Genomic DNA, 19,391 nt, shown 5'->3' on the forward strand with positions numbered 1-19,391 from the left:
GTGAGAGGCATGCCGGGCCGTGTGCGAATCCACCTGCTCCACTTCCAGACTAGCCTGGCTTCCAAAAACGAGGCCTTGCACAGCCGCCTGTCCCAGCTCACTATCAACCTGCCCAGGAAAGGCAACCATTAGGCCAGGCCATGTAGGCCGCATCATAAGCTCACACCACTCCCTGGCATGTCAGTCTAATGCACTGTCGACAATAGTGATGGCTTCTAAAGGAAGGCTTTGGAGCCGGGTCAAAGGGCAGGGACTAGACGTACTGTCAGGGTGACTATTAAAGTGATGCTTGTGTGTTCAAATGTCTTGCAAGCTGGATGAGATGCTAAAGCACTTTACATCTTACTTGCCAGGTCACTGAACTGATGCTTAGATTGTTTTGGTTTTTTTTGTTTTTTTTTAAATCTTCAACTGCAGAATAAAATGCGTCGAGCCCAAGTCGTGAAGATATGCTGAGGTCACTTGTAAAAGGGTATCTCTGGAACTGAGCAGAGTGCCGGATTTCTTTGCCCATGTGGCATTGACCATACTTTGGTGTGGCTTTTAAAACTTATTTACCTGGCCTGCAATTGATTTGATTGCCCTGCCCTTCAGTTTTGTACCTCAGCCTCTAATTCTGTCACTCAGCCTCACACTGTAAAATACTTCAAACTACTTAGTTCTTGTGTAAAAAATTTACAAAATGGATTTAAATAAAGCTTAAAAGGAAAATCTACAGAACCAGAGAGAATCCCTGATTACCCTAGGGCTTCCTGGCCCCATGCATGACCGAGGGTCATCTACCAGCCTATCCACACTGCTGTCCTGCACTCTGGCACTATCGTCCTGATCTTCAGAGGTGCTGAGCACCTGCAGCTCCCATCCACCTCAGCAGGTAAACGTGAGCATTCAGCACCTCTGTAAAATCAGGCCCTAGATGCTAGGTCCTCTCTCTGACCGCACTTGCCAAGATCAAGTATTTAGTATCCTCTTTCCAGGTGGTAAGGACTCTGGCTCTCATGGATTTTCCATTGCTAATTACTACGATCTTGTAGGACATCACTGAGAACATCTTCAAGGTCTGCAGGCAGCATATGGCCCTAAAGTCCATCATAGCAGCTCTCTATCCCCCTGGAACTGAAGGGTTCAGACCCAGCTAATCAATGGCAGGTTTATTGCTGGTGAACACAACGAGCAATTAGCCTTCTATCAAGGGAGACACTTGTTGGACAAATTCCTGTACAGATTTGGGGTGGCTTCTGGCAGGCTGCCACTGTTTGCAACAAAAGGTAGTCGGGTGAAAAAGTTTGGACTCCCCCACCCTAGCTGATCTGGAAGACTTTTCTTCTTGGGTGCACTTATCTCACTGGGCTCTGCTGGGTTCTCTTCCTGCTGCTAAGTCTTGCTGTTCTGTGTGCTTCTAGCTGTGGTTGGAGCGCTTCTGCAATGACCTTGTTATTGTCGTGTCTTTTTTTTTTTTTCTTTTCTTCTTTCCTTCTCCATCTTTCCTTCCCTGTCTGGATCTCCACTAGGAGAGCGCTGCCTTGGCAGATAGACTGATCCAGGTACTGTAAAACCTTTATTTTCATCTCTCCTTTCTTGGTTTTACATTTCAATCCAGAAACAAAACAGCTGCACCCACTGTGTGTGTGATTTGCATTTGCTCCACTTCTTTTTATACAGGGTCAGAGCAGCACTCCCACACCAGATTCAAAGGGTTACAAGTGAATCCTTCCTTTATCACAAAGTTTAAGTCCCCTCTCCCACCAAAGACCTCTGAAACACATACTCGAAAGAATTTTTGAGGCCAGAGCCTCAGTTGCTATAAATCAGCAAAGCTCTATTAAAATAAAAGGGCCAGATCCCCAGTGGGTGTAAATTGGCATAGAGCACTTTCAGTTTATACTAGCTGAGGATCTGGCCCTTGATCTTTAGGCAGACATTCATGGAGTGGCCCCCCTAAGGAAATTATTACAGCCTGACTAGATAAGGCAGGCAGAGTGTGGGTGAAAAGGACTATCCTTGTTTTGCAGCTGGGAAACTTGGTGAAGTGGCTTGCCCAGGGTTCCACAGCAAGCATGGGGCTAGGGTGAGAATTGGCACTCAGATCTCCTGAGTCTTCAGCTGCAAGACCATTCTTGCTGCTTAACTGACACCACACTGTAAGTTATGCATGTTGCTAGTCTTCAGACAAGCATTGAATAGGGCAGAGAAGGTAATTCTGACAGCCCCAGAGCTGGCCCCTCCACATCAGCCAGGAGCCAGGGTCAGGTGTGGGAGGGCAGTATATGGGCAGCACTGTCTGCTATACCTGGCTAGAGGATTCTAGAAATGTCCAGCTGCTGTAAAGCACATTAGGGTCCCTTTAACCACTGGGGCACAAGGGTGGGAGTGGGGAGTGCATCCTGTGATCTATTGTAGCAAACCTGAACAAAGTGGGTCCCTGCTATAACTGTGGTTCCTGCAGGACTTACCACTGTAACTATGCCACTAGCGCAGTAAGATCTAAAGTGCCCTGCAGGGGCAGGTGGTTCTGCCTCAAATTGTTTCCATATAAATCCATGGTACGCCCCCATCTTGAATACTGTGTGCAGATGTGGTCATCCCATCTCAAAACAAGATATATTGGAATTGGAAAAGGTACAGAAAAGGGCAACAAAAACAATTAGGGGTATGGAACAGCTTCAGTTAATCACACTAGGACTTTAAGAGATGACTGAGGGAGGATATGATAGAGGTCTATAAATTCATAACTGGTGTGGAGAAAGTAAATAAGGAAGTGTTATTTTATGCTTCATAACACAAGAACTAGGGGTTACCAAATTAAATTAATAAGCAACCCGTTTAAAACAAACAAAGGGAAGTATTTCTTTACACAATCAGCCTTTGGAACTCCATGCCAGAGGATGTTGTGAAGGCCAAGATGATCACAAGGTTCAAAAAAGAATTAGATAAGTTCATGGAGGATAGGTCCATCAATAAAAATCAACAAAGAGTCCTGTGGCACCTTATAGACTAACAGACGTATTGGAGCATAAGCTTTCGTGGGTGAATGCTATTAGCCAGGATGGGCAGGGATGGTGTCCCTAGCCTCTGTTTGCCAGGAGCTGGGAATGGGCGACGGGATGGCTTGATGATTACCTGTTCTGTTCATTCCCTCTGGGGCACCTGGCATTGGCCACTGTCAGAAGACAGGATACTGGGCTAGATGGACCTTTGGTCTGACCCAGTATGGCTGTTCTTATGCAAGGTGGGTCAACTCTTGTGTATTCAGTATACAGCTCCCAACTCTTTAAGCAGCCCTTGCATGGCATTATTACCCTTCTCCTCTGCCTCCTACATCAAGGAGCAATGAGCCTTGTTTTACTACTATATGTCCTAGTCAACTCTAGTTAATAGCAGTCATTGGAGCAGTGTGATGAAGAGGAGACCCACAATGCTGTTTGACGAGGGTGGGGGAAGACTCTAACTTTGATACCCATCGCCCCTGCCTCCTAGAACTAGAAGATGGGAAGGACCCTAGCTGTGCCTCACTTCAATCAAAACAAATTCAGGGTTGGAAATGCCCACTTCACCCCACGATCCCCATCTAAACAGTGGGCCAGGGTCTTCAGTGCAAAACAGATGAAGGTGGGGCAATGGAAGCCACTGGCTAACAGCATGAGGCTTCTGAGGCCAACTTCCTGATTGTATTTGCAGCTCCCCGCTTTGCTGCTTCTATGGAGGCCATGAGTGAGAGCCTCTAGAACACGCTAGTATTAAAAGTAGCCGTGGGATTAGCACAACACTTATGTGCATTAAGTATGTTGCCTAAGCCAAAGGCTTGAAGCTAAACTACTACAGCTTAGTCTCCACACTAGTTTACTCAAGGGGTGATGCTAAACCAGTGCAAACCCCTGTGCAGGCACTTAAATGTATGTAAACCTGGTTTGTATCAACTTAGCTTAAGTCAGTTTCTTCCTGTTTTAAGCTATATTGACAAATTGGGTTTGAGTTACGTTTTATGAGTGGCTACATAACGGGTTTGCACAGATTTAACTGAAGTGGTTTTAGTTAAACTGGTTGAGGACACTGAGGAAGGTGTTCACACTGGTGTGCATTCCTCTTCTGGGAGCAGGGGTTGAGGGCTTTGAGTTCGTCATGCTATTCTTTAAGCGCCAACCATTCGCTTAGTGCTGTAGAAGATGCAAACTGAAGCGAGAAAGCAAAATCATGGGAAGGATAAGGCAGGAATAACTAGAAATTCACCCTTGTGTAACTAGGGTGACGAGACAGCAAGTGTGAAAAATCAGGACAGGGGTTGGGGGGTAATAGGAGTCTATATAAGAAAAAGGCCCAAAAATCGGGACTGTCCCTATAAAATTGGGACATCTGGTCACCCTGTGTGTAACTAAGACCAAAGCAGATTGTGAAGAACTTCAAAAAGATCTCACAAAACTAAGTGATTGGGCAACAAAATGGCAAATGAAATTTAATGTGGATAAATGTAAAGTAATGCACATTGGAAAAAATAACCCCAACTATACATACAACATGATGGGGGCTAATTTAGCTACAACGAGTCAGGAAAAAGATCTTGGCGTCATCGTGGATAGTTCTCTAAAGATGTCCACGCAGTGTGCAGAGGCGGTCAAAAAAGCAAACAGGATGTTAGGAATCATTAAAAAGGGGATAGAGAATAAGACTGAGAATATATTATTGCCCTTATATAAATCCATGGTTCGCCCACATCTCGAATACTGTGTACAGATGTGGTCTCCTCACCTCAAAAAAGATATTCTAGCACTAGAAAAGGTTCAGAAAAGAGCAACTAAAATGATTAAGGGTTTAGAGAGGGTCCCATATGAGGAAAGATTAAAGAGGCTAGGACTCTTCAGTTTGGAAAAGAGAAGACTAAGGGGGGACATGATAGAGGTATATAAAATCATGAGTGATGTTGAGAAAGTGGATAAGGAAAAGTTATTTACTTATTCCCATAATACAAGAACTAGGGGTCACCAAAAGAAATTAATAGGCAGCAGGTTTAAAACAAATAAAAGGAAGTTCTTCTTCACGCAGCGCACAGTCAACTTGTGGAACTCCTTACCTGAGGAGGTTGTGAAGGCTAGGACTATAACAATGTTTAAAAGGGGACTGGATAAATTCATGGTGGCTAAGTCCATAAATGGCTATTAGCCAGGATGGGTAAGACTGGTGTCCCTAGCCTCTGTTCGTCAGAGGATGGAGATGGATGGCAGGAGAGAGATCACTTGATCATTGCCTGTTAGGTTCACTCCCTCTGGGGCACCTGGCATTGGCCACTGTCGGTAGACAGATACTGGGCTAGATGGACCTTTGGTCTGACCCAGTACGGCCTTTCTTATGTTCTTATGTAACTAAACTGCTTTAATTAAATCACTGCACACCTCTGTTGAGATGCAGTACACCTTAATCTGGTAGTTAACACCTGTGTTAGCACCAGTGCTGCATACCAGTACTGGTTGCGCTGGTGCAGCTACATTGATTTATTTGTATTATTGTAACATCTTGGAGCCCCAGTCATGGCTCAGACCCTCATTGTGCCAGTTCAGGGGTCGGCAACCTACGGCACGCGTGCCAAACACGGCACGCGAGCCGATTCTGAGTGGCACGCTGCTGCCCACGGAGGAGCGGAGGGGCCGGAATGCACCACGTTGTGCGAAGAAGTGGGGGAGAGGGGGAGCTTGGCTGCCACAGGACCAAGCTTCTGCCTCCTGCCCCCGCAGGAGTGGGCGGGGGGGGCTGAATGGGGCGGGGGGCCGGGACCTGGACCCCCCCCCCCCCCACCGCTCTCCCCTGCGGGGGCAGGAGGCAGAAGCTTGGTCCTGCGGCAGCCAAGCTTCCCCCTCCCCCGCTTCTTCGCACAATGTGGTGCATTCCGGCCCCTCCTCCTCCCCCCCCCTCCCCCCAGAGGAGCAGAGCCGAGCGGCAGCGTGCTGGCTGCTCCGTAGAGCAGGCAGAGAGAGGTAGGGACGGGCCTGGGGGAAGGGGGTGGAACAGGTCATATCCCTCCCAGCCCCCTGCCATGAGTCGCTCAGGGCAGGGGGCTGGGAGCACCCCCACGAGCCGAGCACCCCAGCCTTCTGCCCTGCACCTCCCCACCCCAACACACACCCATCTCTCTGCCCTGCACCCCCACAGCCCCATCCCTCTGTCCTGCACCCCCCCCACACACCCCAGCCCTCTGCCCTGACCTCGAGTTGCCCCCAATACCCAGCCTTCTGCCCTGCATCTCCACACACACCCCATCCCTCTGCCCTGACCTCGAGTTGCCCCCAACACCCAGCCTTCTGCCCTGCATCTCCACACACACCCCAGCCCTCTGCCCTGAACCCCCCCCACACCCAGCCTTCTGCCCTGCACCTCCACACCCCCCAGCCCTCTGCCTTGACCTCGAGTCCCCCCCCAACACCCAGCCTTCTGCCCTGCACCTCCACACACACCCCAGCCCTCTGCCCTGCACCCCCTCACACACCCCAGCCCTCTGCCCTGACCTCGAGTCCCCCCCAACACCCAGGCCTCTGCCCTGAACCCCCCCAGGCCTCTGCCCTGAACCCCCCCCCCACCCAGCCTTGTGCCCTGCACCTCCACACACACCCCAGCCCTTTGCCCTGACCTCGAGTCCCCCCCCAACACCCAGCCCTCTGCCCTGAACCCCCCACCCCTCACCCAGCGGGCTGAGCAGGCTGGCGGCGTAAGATCAGCATTTTAATTTAATTTTAAATGAAGCTTCTTAACATTTTGAAAACCTTGTTTACTTTACATACAACAATAGTTTAGTTATATAATATACACTTAGGGTTGGTCCACACTAACCCCCCCAGTTCGAACTAAGATACGCAACTTCAGCTACGTGAATAACGTAGCTGAAGTCGAAGTACCTTAGTTCGAACTACAAGGTACTTACTGCGGGTCCACACGTGGCAGGCAGGCTCCCCCGTCGACTCCGCGTACTCCTCTCGCGGAGCAGGAGTACCGGCATCGATGGCGAGCACTTCCGGGATCGATTTATCGCGTGTAGACAAGACGCGATAAATCGATCCCAGAAGATTGATTGCTTACCGCCAAACCCGGAGGTAAGTATAGACGTACCCTTAGAGAGAGACCCCTTCTAAAAAAACGTTAAAATGTATTACCGGCACGCGAAACCTTAAATTAAAGTGAATAAATGAAGACTCGGCACACCACTTGTGAAAGGTTGCCAACCCCTGTGCTAGTTGCTGTACAAACACCCAACAGAATGATGGTCCCTGCCCCAAAGAGCTCCCCATCTAAGACAGTGGTCCGCAAAATTTTGAGTTGGGCCCTTCCTCCCCCCTGTCCATGCCCCCTGCCCCTCCAGGGCCAGGAGCTGGGCTGCAGCTCTGAGGGGAGGGGGAAGTAAACAGGGTAAGGGGGCCGAGGCTGGGGCTACAGCTAGGAGTGGGTCTGGGGCCAGAGTTGTGGCCAGGAGTGGGGCTAGGAGAGAGCCGCAGCTGGGGGTGGAGCCATGTCAGGGACAGACATGGGGCTGGGAGCCAGGGCTGCAGCTGGGAGCAGGGCTGGGCAGCGCTCCCTCCTTGCCCCCTGTGTGAGGTTGGCCTGGCCTGCCTTGCCCCCATGAACATTCCTCCGTGCTCCCCTAAGAGGGAACAGCCCGGAGTTTGGGGACTTCAGATCTAAGACAAGGGACAGCAGATGAATACCAGCCAACAAAGCAGTACAAGAAAACAGTGAGACAGTACTGGACAGCCTGATAGGCAGTGGGCTCAGCACACCAGCAGTCTCCCCAGTGTCAAGGGTTTTGTAGAATTGTAGCAAAGGAGTGTTTGAAGGAGGACAGTGGCTTTGTGGGTATTTACGGAGAACTCCTCCCAAGCCTGGGGGTAGTGGGGGAGAAAGGGGCTTGTTGTAGTGATCCCACTCAATTTTGGTTGTGTACAGACAGCCTCAGCTAGGGCCACATTCTCATTTACTCCAGCACCCTTTTACACCACTGATTGTGCTCACTTCACGCTGCCAGCACAGTGTTCAGCAGAGTCAGCCCCATTAGCTCTTAGCTAAGAACTCTCCCTCTTCAGGGGTAGCACAGCAGTGGGGAGTCTGTCGTGAGACTACTGGGCCACCCTTGGGGGGAGGGAAGGGAGGGTCATGGACTCTTTAAGTCAGATCATGAAAAGTGTGGCTCTTGGCCGGAGGAAGATAAAAATCCCAGGGCAGTTTTCCTGGGCAGTGTGTCTCAATGAAACTAAACAAACCCAACCAGATTGACTCTTGAATTACAGTGCATTCCTCAATGCCAAGTGCTCTGCCTCAGCCAGGGCTTGCTTAGGAGTCTCCTCGGTTGGAGGAGACCACTATGGCTTCCCTCACCTGGGAGGTTGTAACGATGCTGGTTCTGGCGGGACCCAACTGAGAATACCAATTCAGGACAAATTGCTTAAAGCAGGGCAGTTACAGCCCAAGGCTGGGGTTTTTCCACCTCTAAGGCAAGGCAAACCAGCCAGCCAAAGAGGACTTTGGTCTCACCCCACTGGCTAACCACAAGTCACACAAGCAATTCCCTTAGACACTCCAGTTTCCCAGTATCACCACCAGTGCCACTCATTGTGGGGACAAATGGTTATGAAAACCAATACCCCAGTAAAAGAAAAAAGGTTCTCTCAATCCCAAAGGACCAAGCCCCAGACCCAGGTCAATATACAACTCAGATCTTACCCACAAATCATGCTGTTGCCAATCCTTTAGAACCTAAAATCTAAAGGTTTATTCATAAAAGGAAAAAGATATAGATGAGAGCTAGAATTGGTTAAATGGAATCAATTACATACAGTAATGGCAAAGTTCTTGGTTCAGCCTTGTAGGAGTGATAGAATAAACTGCAGGTTCAAATCAAGTCTCTGGAGTACATCCACAGCTAGGATGGGTCATCAGTCCTTTGTGTAGAGCTTCCATATGTAGCAAAGTCCCTCCAGAGGTAAGAAGCAGGATTGAAGACCAGATGGAGATGAGGCATCAGCCTTTTATAGTCTTTTCCAGGTGTAAGAATACCTCTTTGTTCTTACTGTGGAAAATTACAGCAAAATGGAGTTTGGAGTCACATGGGCAAGTCCCTGCATACTTTTCTGAGTCACAAGGCATATCTGCCTTCTCTCAGTGGGTCAGTTGTATGGCTGATGGTCCTTAATGGGCCATCAAGCAGGCTAGGCAGAGCTGACACCAACTTGTCTGGGTGTTACCCAGAGGCATAGCAGAAGTTTGAAATACAGACAGTATAGAGCCAATATTCATAACTTCAACTACAAAAATGATACACATATACAGATAGCATAACCAAAACCAGCAAACCGTAATCTTGTCTTAGACACCCTATTTGACCCCCTTTATACAAGATTTGGTGCCATAACAGGACTTTGGTTGCAACTATGATCTATATGGTCCCAGTTCATGTCAATTATGTCACAGAGGCCCAGCTATCAGTGCCATCTCCTATCAGCTTAGCAAGCCACAGCTCCCAGCTCCTTACCCTGGCAGGCTTTCAAGGCCAGCTTCCTCCATTGTGCCCAGAGAAGAGGTTTAACCCCTTCCTGCATGTCCCACACATCCATGTCACATGTGAGGAGAGGTTTGAACCAGGAGAAGGGGCAGTGGGTAGGTGAACCAGGCTGGAGGGTCTGCTGCATACAGAGATGGGAGTGGAAGGAGACGTGAGGCATGAAGGCTGGCATTGTTTGTTGAGCTGGTGTGATAAGGTGTAACGTAGCTGTCATCTTGTTAGTACTAATACTTTATACTCCAAAGCATTTCTCATGCCAGCTGCATACAGCTCCTCTGCAAACGCAGCCTCCTCTGGGGTGGAGAGAGGTAGCTAGGGCAATGAGGGCAAATTGTGGCTAGAGACTGTCACTGAGCCCACTCTTGGTGAAAAGTGCCATGGTTCTCTTCACCAAGTAGATGGGACCCCGTGTCTGTACCCTGGTGAACACTAGAGAACCCGATTGCCCTCAGAGAGACAGGGCTAAAGCAACCCTGTGGAGCTGAGAACAGAGGCTTCGAGGGAGGAAACTGAGCTCATCCACCGGAGGCGTGGGCACTGCCAGCTCTCAGCACCATCATGATGATAATTTAACATTTAGATGGTCATAGCACCTGGAGCCCAATCACATCGGTGCCTTGTTACGCTAGGCACTGCACCCACCCACATGCAGAGTAAATGACCCCCATTGGCAGGGTGCTAAGTGCTGTACACACCCAAAAATGACCACGCAGAGTAAATGGCCCCATGCACATGCATACGCAGGCTTTATGATCTGCATTGGGTGAGGCAATGTGCACATGTGCACACACACACAAAGTAAATGACCTTTTGTGCAAGTTTTGCACCAGTTCCTCTGCCCAATACAGTATTCTAGGGCCTTTCAATTTCTTACCCATCAGGAAGTCACCAATGCCTGATGTGCATTCTTAGGATCTCTGGGATAGAGGATCCTCCAATCTGGTGACAGAGGGTCAGTGGGAGAGCCAGGAGCCCCTGATTCCCAATCCCTCCCCTCTGCTCTAAGCACTACACCATGCTGCGCCCCCCAAGTACAATAAATACAAGTCAGATGATCAAATTCCCTGCTCTAACCAGTAGAGACATTGTCTCCCAGTGCTGGGAATAGAACCCAGGAGTCCTGGCGGCACTCATCCTCTTGCTAGCAGGATGTTCGCAGGCCAGTCTGATCAGTAACTGATTTTTTGGAGAGGGTGTTTTGTCCAAACACATCAGTGAATAAATGAGACATTGTGATCCAATGGACAGGACAGGGTGCTAGGCATCAGGTCCCCTCTACATTCTAATCCTGGGCTTTCCACTGACTAATGTGAGCTTAGGCAAGTCACTTCCCCCATGCCTTTCTGTGCCTCAGTTTCCCCAGCTGTAAAATAAGGATAATGCCATTTACCCACTATTCTAAAGCACTGTGTGGCCTGTGCATGAAAACTGGTCTAAAAGGGATGAGTGTTAATGTGTTGTATGCCTCCTTGTAAAGCAGGCAAGCGTTTGTCCCAAGGTCACAGTTGCGGAACCCCAGAGGTCCCCCACTCTCACCACTAGACGACACTCCCTTCCAAGATCTGAGACTCTAATCCAGGTGTCCTGAGTCCCATCCCTCTGATCTCACTCAATCACACTCTTCTTCCAGAGCTAGAAATGGAACCCAGGAGTCCTGACTCCCAGCTCTGTATACTTTAGCTGCAAGACACTGGCAAGTGGTAACCTTATACACAGAAGGGGTAACTGGCACTGAAGCATTGGCAGCGGAAGGTTGGGCCGCTGCTGCCAGAGCTGTCTAAGGCATAGGCGGCCCCTTGGGGAATTCACTTCTTCCCAGTAAATCTGATCCCACTGGGCTGTGATCCCAGCCACTGCATGTGGCCCAGAGAGAGAATTCCCATGCAGATGCACATGGAGCATGCTGAAGGTGTTTCCTTTGACATCCTCTTTCCCTCTCCTCTTACCCCCTCCCCCCTCCCCAGGGCCAAGTCACCCGCGCACAGGAGGCCGAAGAGAATTACATCATCAAGCGAGAGTTGGCGGTGGTGAAGCAGCAGTGCAGCTCAGCCACGGAGAACCTGCAGAAGGCCCAGAGCACCATCCGGCAGCTGCAGGACCAACAGGTGAGGAAGCAGGCTAGGGTGGCACCGCTGAGGGGGCATAGGGTGGGACCATGATACAGGGCGCCAGGTGGCACTAAAAATGCAGGCTTGGGGATTTGCCCTGCTTACTGGAACTAGATGGGCAAAGCAGCTATAAGCCCTGATGTGCACCAGTGCAGCTTACCCTTGGGCAAATAGCAGCTGGGCCTGCCCATGCTAGTGCAGCTGCACATCTAGCTGGGTACGATTTAGCCACATGATGCCATCTTGGGATCCTGCATCCCAGATGTTCAGGGCGCTGCCATTTAGCTGCAGCAAGAGAATGTAATATTTATATTAGGGTAGCATCCAGAGACCCCAACTAAAATTGGGGCCCTGTAGTGCCAGGCACTGCACAGACAATCCCTGCCCTGGAACTTACATTCTAATGATGCAAAGGAAGGATTAATAGCCCCATTTTATACCTGGGGAAACTGAGGCACAGAGCTGTATCCCAGAAGCCTTTGGTAGAGCTAGGAATTGAACGTACATCTCCGGAGTTCTAATCCAGCACTTTAACCACAAGACCATCTTTGGTCTCTGGACAGGGCTTATGGTGGATTGATTTAAATCAAAGTGATTTAAATAATTTATTTTAATCTTGTTTTGGGTTTGCACTTTTTAGTTATTGTTCTAAAGAGGCATTGATTCTCATGGGTTGGTAACCATTAAAACATGTTGATTTGCACCAAACTATAAGCCTTACACTAAACTTGGAACTTCTTTTTGCTAACCAGCAGGATACACTATATTTATACACATTTATTTACACAGTTATAGAGCTTAACATTCATTTATTCAGAGTCTAATGTTTACTTTTTTATAATGTTATAAAATGGTAAATGATGCATTTATTTACTACATGATTAATTTTTTTATTTGTGAATTTTGTCAAACTCTATTTGGATGGAAATTGGAGTTAATTAAAAATGTGCAAAAAAAAAAAACGCTTTTTAAAAAAATTAGTTAAATAAAACTACCTTAAATATGATGGATACATAAGAAAAATAAGTTAAAACACATTTTGCATTTAAAACTAACTGATTTATGGAACAAAGAAAGTATTATCTGATAATGAGTTGAACTAACTGCTTCTGGTAAACATGTCCTTCAAGATTTTAATATGCAGTGTATGTAAAGCTTGTCTCTCACCAACAGTAGTTGGTCCAATAAAAGATATTACCTCACCCACCTTGTCTCGTCGAGATTTTAGAACTAGTAGATCTCATCCTCTAACATCTAGTTTTTATTCGTAGTTTGAAAAAGGTAAACAAGTTTTCCTCCTTTTTCAACTCCCATTTGGTTTCTTAACTTTCAGTGAACTAGTCATTGAACTAAACTAGTTGAATAAACTGAAATCAAGAAAATATTCTCTTTGCACCTGTAGAAGAAGCTACTGCAGTCAAAAACTCATTTAGCACTTCAACAAACTCTGGTTGCTGGTGCTGAGCCCAGTGTTTTCCACCAGTTCAGTGGTTTGACTTTCTTTAAAACTTTAGCAGCAAACTTGTATTGCTTAGAATTAAATGTTTTATTTAATTTAAACTATTTTAATAGATTACAGTCAGTTTAGGCCTTAACATATATTGCCATAACTTCAAATTTTAATTTTAAATAGGTTCATTTTTTAAAAGGAAAAATATGTACTTTAAATTTTAAAAAATCCAGTGTATGTTTTGAAAAATCAGTTGGTTTTTATTTTTATTTTTTTTTAAATCATTGTTGGTGCCTCTGCTGGTTCCACTTTGGTCACTGTTGTCTATAGTCAAACTCCCCTTCTTGCGAGAAGCAGTGGAGGTGAGCTTGTGGATTTCAGCAGTGGCCCTGGAGATGAGTGATGTAGCAAAGGTTGCTTTGGTGTTACGCTGAATCCAGTCCAGAGCCGAAATTCAAATCTTGCCCTAACAAACAGCTGGAGTGTGCCCTTCAGCAGGGAGCCCCCTCTCTGGAAATGAGCTTGCTATAACACAGTTAATATCCGTACTGTGAAAATAACTAGAGAGGAATGACACAGGACAGCCTTGTGGTTAAGGCCCTGGGCTGGGACTCAGATCTAGGTTCCATTCTCAGCTTTGCCACTGACTCGCTGTGTGAGCTTGGACAAGTCCTGCATGTCTCTGGGCCCCAGTTCCCCACCTGTAAAAGATGGATAACAATGCTTCCTTCCTTTGTCTGTTCAGACTATGATCTCTTTGGGGCATGGACTGTCTCTGTGCAGCAATGGGGCCCTGATCTCAATTGAGCTTTCTAATTGCTGCTACAATAATTTGGGACGTGTACTGTTGACAGCTGGGGGCATTAGAGCTGCTGCGAAGTCAGGGCTGAACCACTAAGTGGAGGTTACGGAGATGAAAGCAAAAGCAAAGCAAAAGCTAAGTGTGTGTGGGAGGGGTGCTTGGTGGCTGTGATGGTCTCACTCACACACACAGACTCCCATGTAAAGGTTATCATGTGCACATTGTTGAGAGCCCAATCTCTTTGCCACCTGTTGCCTGTCTTTGACAGAAGCTTTTTGATCAGGGAGGGCTTCTTCTGAATCTCACAGGTGTCCTTGCAAGTGGGAAAAACGGCCAAGCAGTAGGTTGTTTTTTCTTGGGTGGGGGGAGGGCTTTGAATCCCCCCCTTCTTTGTGCAACTGAAGTCTCTGATATTTTACCCCATCAAAAATGCAGAGCTCTCACCAAAAGGAGAGAGCAAACAAACAGTGCTTAAAACAATGCTCAGCGGCTCTTCTTCGGAAAGAGCCCCAGGTGAAAGCTCTCCAGGAGAGAACGCAGGGCTGTGTGGTTACAGGGAGAACGATAGTGCCTAGAAAGCAGACCTGCCTACGGCAGAAAAAAAGAGCCTAGAGGTTTGTCTGCTTCATGAGCTCTTCTGGTTCATCCAAAATGGGTTCTTTGTGGGAAGGAAGGGCTGGTCTTCTGGTTAGAGCACGGGACTGGGAATCAGGACTCCTGGGTCTGCGTGGGGAGTGGGAACTAGGGTCTGGGAGGTAGGACTCTTGGGTTCTATTCCTGGTTTTGCCACTGACTGTGACCTCAGGCAAATCTCAACACCTCTCTCTGCCTCAGTTTCCACAGTTGCAAATGAGGATAACAGTTCTGTACACAACAGGGGCATTGTAATACTAAGTTACTTAATGTCTGTAAAACATGTTGGGATGTTCGAATGGGAGACAGGTAGAGTGTTGCTGTTAAATGCGGAGTGTGTTGAAGCACAGTGTTACACTAGAAATGTCTCTTCCATTCCATGTGCAACTGACTCATTCCAGAGGTACAACCCTACAGAGGAGAAGTCTGATGGAAGCCATAGACCCCAGGGTAGGGAACTGATAGCTGGAGAGGCATAACTGTTAGCCTCTGGGCACAAACCAAAGGTGCCAGTTCACATGGACTGTCCCATATGAGAAGTCTGTTGCAAATGGGCTGAGTGAAATGAGGGAGTCCCCTCCCACCTGACCCTTGTGCGTCAGAGAGCTCTTCTCTCTTGGGCAGCTCCAAGGACATCTCAGGCTGCTAAGCAAAGCACCAGACCATCCAGGGGAAGAACCCTACACTAGCTGAGGGGAGGATGAGAAGCTGTGACCCATCTTTAATTCGCCAGTCCTAGGGGAATTCACAGCTAGATTGGTTCTGAGTTCAGCTTCTGAGAAGACAGGGCTTTGCTCAGAACATTGGCCCATCTACTGTGGCAGAGGCCACTACACGAGGCATCAGAGCAGCCTCTCCTTTGGACCATCAGTGGTGACAGCCCTTCCTGGCAGTTCTTTTGAGATCCAGGTGGTGGCTGATGAGAGGAATTGGAAGTGGGGAGCTGGGTCTCCGGAGACTGAAAGAACTGGAGAACCACAGCTTCATAGAAAGCGGAACCTTCTCACCCCCCATGCCTCCTGCCTCCTTCCTCCTTAATGCACCTGGTCAATTCCACAGTGCTGCAGATGCGTGGTGGTGGGAGATTCCTTCCTGAGCCCATACCGGCAATCAGTGTGTGTCCCCAGCACAAGATCTGATAAACCCCATCATCTCCGTTCACATGGCAACGGCCGCAAAACTCTCCAGCCTGCGTTTAAACCAGCTATGGTATCAGACTCTGTAAACTCCCCTCCCACTGGCTGGCAATATGCAGGGTGATCACAGACAAGCCCTCCTAGGGCCCATCTAGTCCATCCACCCATAGAGGCCAGGGCAGGGACCGAGGTCCCCATATCATGCTCCCCTTGGCAAGGATGGTTCCCTCCCCCACCCCAGCAGCATATTCCTCTCCTGTAGGATGCTCTCATTGCAGCTGCATTCACTCAGCATGGGGGGGAACTGGTTGGGGAGGGCTCTTGCTTCACTGATGGGAGATGACGGTTCTGCCACTCAAGCTTGGTGCTGGGTAGGGTTGGCTTGGATCTGGGTTAAGGTTTGAGGCCAAACGAGGGCCAGGGCTAGACCTCAGCTGATATAAATTGCCACTGACTCTGATGCAGCATCCCATCAGCCAGGGATCTGGCCCTATTGACTCCAATGGAGCGATGCTGGTTTATACACCAGCCGGGGATTCGGCCCCATTGACTCCAATGCAGCGATGGCGATTTGCACCAGCCAGGGATCTGGCCCCTAAAACTCTGATTCAAGGGTGCTGAGATCTCACACCCTGCTGGCGCAAGTCTCCTGTCCCAACCAAAGCAGAACCGGAAATTAGGCCCCTTTTGGTTTTGGATCCAACCTAAAACCACAGCTACAGCTACAGAGGGGTGGTTTTGAATGTGAGGCCTCCAATCCAAAGCGCTCCAAAATTCAAAGGGTGTTGAGTTCGAGGTTGCATCTGGTTGCAAGGAGGGGTCTCCACCCCTCCCCCCATGGGCTGGATTGGATCGTGTTTAATTCTCCCCCAGAAAACAAGCTGGTGTTTATCTGATGAACTGCCAACAGCTGCAATAGCACAGACGGTTACAGTGGGTAGGAGCTGTGCCAGCGCTCCCCCGGCCTTTCCCCCAGCGGAGGTTGCTGTGGTTGAGGCGTGCTCTGGAGAGTAGCACTCTGCTCAGATTGGGTGGGGTGGGGGGGTGAGATTGAAGAGCCAGCTGGATCCCGCTACAGGAGAGCCTCCAGCCTCCAGCAACGGTATCCCTGCCCAGCTACCCTTTTAGGGGCCCCAGGGTGTCGCATAAGTGGCCTCATGGCCTGCCTCCTCCTTGGAGCGTGCCTAGTCCCCGCCAGAACTGTGGCCACTGGAGAAAAGGTTCAGAACAAGATCCAGAGCAGCCACCACATTAGGTGCTAGGTGTCCAACCCCATCAGGCAGTGCACAGTACAGTGATGGGAGTTGGGTCCATTTGCCCCACAGGTCAGCAAGGACTGACAAGGCAGCAGCCAGCTGGCTCTTAGGAATCACCTCCGTCCCAGCTGCCCAGGTGTCATGTTAATGGGCCCCCAGAAGCTGAGTCCAGGACAGTTTGGTCCAATGTGAAGCCTTAAGGAGAAATCTCGGAGCATGCTGCTAGGGGGCACCGTGCTGGCCTTCACTGTGATTCTTGGATGAGACACAAGACCAAGGCCTTGAAGGCTTATGGACATTAAAGATCCTCTGGCCCTTTCTGCAAAAGTGGGAGCGTTAACTCTGGTGCCCAGCCAGACTAATGCTTCATTCACCTCTTACAACCTTCAGCTGTAGCACTGCTGTACATCTGTTACCCAGTGCCACATACCACCCCAGAGCTGCTGCATTGCAGTGATGGGCACCGTAGTCGCTTCAGAGGGCACGTCTATAGGAAGAGAGACTCCAGACCTGGGCAGCGAGTCAGGGGTGTCTCCAAGAGTGGCAGGGAAGGTGAGCAGAGCTGTCTGATCATGGGTGCAGCTTAACATTGCGCTGGGCCCCCAAAGTGCAGATCTGTGTCTGTAATCCTGCAATCTGCCCTCCTTTCCCCCCACCCATCAATGCTCCTCAGCCCTGCCCTGCAGGGCTGCAAGGGGAGTTCCTTCCAGCAGCCTCTCTCATTGTCCTGCACTGAATATGGGGGTGCACTTGTGGGTAAAAATTGCCTATGTGCGCTTGAGCATGTCTCCCCCTAGAGGCTGGCCCCTTCAACACAAACAGCCTTGCTCTCGCTAGAGGAGTTCCTCACTTGGTAGAGGCCTGTGGTTTCAGTGCTAAAGATCCCCTCCCTGGTTAACAATGCCTGGTTTGGGTTTTTTTGCTTCCTAACAGGGAAACCCCCGGTTCACGGAGGAGTTTGTGAATCACCTGGAAACAGAGCTGGAGCAGTCGCGTCTGAGGGAGATGGAGACATTGGGCGCGCTCAAGGAGATGCAGGACAAAGTGCTGGACATGGAAAAGGTGTGTGTGGGGAGGGAGAAATCCCTGCTCCAGCATCATTTAAATATGCAATGGGAGTCATGGGGGGAGCAGCCTGTCCCCCTACAACTTGGTGTGGGTCTGTTACTTTTATAGCATGGGTTGTAAAACCAAGGCCTTTGATGGCTTCAGGGTCATTAAAGATCCCGTGATGCTTTCCATAAAAGTGGAGCTGTTAGCCCAGCCCGCCTGGTCCAGTACCATAGAAGGGTTCTGCCTACGTAGACCCTCTCCTCCCTGTAGTTTCAGCTGGATGTGGGATTTTCCATCCTCATCTGATCTGTAGTTAAACAGCTGCTGTGTCCCCCGAGAAGTGGGTGTATTTCAGTGGGGAGTTAAGTGAACCCTGTGTAGTTTGCAGAGTGCATCGGGGTCTTTCAGGATGAAAGGCATAAGGGATCAGATGCTCAGCTGGTGTAAATCAGCATAGTGCCATTGACTTCAGTGGAGATATGCCAGCTGATGACATTTGGGGATCTGGCCTGAGATATTCACTGTGGTGCTACTGATCTGTGCCATGTGGATTTAGGCTGGTGAAGTGCATGCCTGATGTTTAATTGTACTTCACAATCCTAAGCAAAGGAAGTCCTGACCTAGACTCAGCCTTCCTTTTAGTGGGGCCTGAATCAAATTGACAGCAGCTGCTGTGCGTATCATAGTGATTAAAGTGGGGGGGCTTCAAGCACTTGCATGGGGAGTTGAAGATAAGCTGTGTTCCCAGAGTGCAGGGGTTCTCAAGCTTCATTGCACTGCGACCCCCTTCTGACAACAAAAATTACTACACGACTCTAGGAGGGGGGGACCGAAGTCTGAGCCCGGCCAAGCCCCACCACCCCGGGGGCGAAGCCAAAGGGCTTCAACTCTGGGCGGGGGGCCTGTAACCTGAGCCTCGCCGCCCAGGGCTGAAGCAATTCTGACGCCAGCCCTGGTGACCCCATGAAGACCCACTTTGGAATCCTGACCCACAGTTTGAGAACCGCTGCCCAAGTGCCTTTCAGCCTGAAGGACCCCACAGCACTTAACTTCGTGTGCAGAGATCACACCTACCCCATTGAAATGCAGTCACCTTTTGAGGGTGGAGCATTTGTTCAATGGCACCAAGCAACACTAAGGGAGAATTTAGGACAGGAAGTGAAGAAGAATCCCAATTATGACCTGTGCAGCCTCTGGCACAATGGGGCTCTGATCTCACCTGGGCTCTGTGTAGCTCCCAGCCTTCTGAAAGGCAGTGCTTCCATTGGCACAGTGCCCCCGGATGTTCCTTGGTTGTTTCCCATCCAAGTGCAAAGTTGGGCTGATGCTGCCTGACTTTTGAGGTGTGACCTGATCACAGCACAAGGCTGATTATGCCTGCTTTTTGTGACTCTTACTTTATTTGCCTCACTCAGGCTGCA

At 49.3% G+C, this 19,391-nt stretch overlaps 1 protein-coding gene across 1 annotated transcript in view; it reads left to right on the top strand.

Annotated features, from left to right (window-relative positions):
* The window catches only part of EVI5L (ecotropic viral integration site 5 like), a 57,362-nt gene that overhangs the window by 21,212 nt on the left and 16,759 nt on the right, over positions 1 to 19,391 (top strand). Inside the window, exons 11-13 of the mRNA XM_065419374.1 lie at positions 1,512 to 1,544; positions 11,497 to 11,637; positions 17,851 to 17,979. Of these exons, the coding sequence (XP_065275446.1) occupies positions 1,512 to 1,544; positions 11,497 to 11,637; positions 17,851 to 17,979 (303 nt within the window). The remainder of the gene's footprint in view (positions 1 to 1,511; positions 1,545 to 11,496; positions 11,638 to 17,850; positions 17,980 to 19,391) is intronic.

This window comes from Emys orbicularis, chromosome 19, assembly GCF_028017835.1.
Source record: "Emys orbicularis isolate rEmyOrb1 chromosome 19, rEmyOrb1.hap1, whole genome shotgun sequence".
Taxonomy (NCBI): domain Eukaryota; kingdom Metazoa; phylum Chordata; order Testudines; family Emydidae; genus Emys; species Emys orbicularis.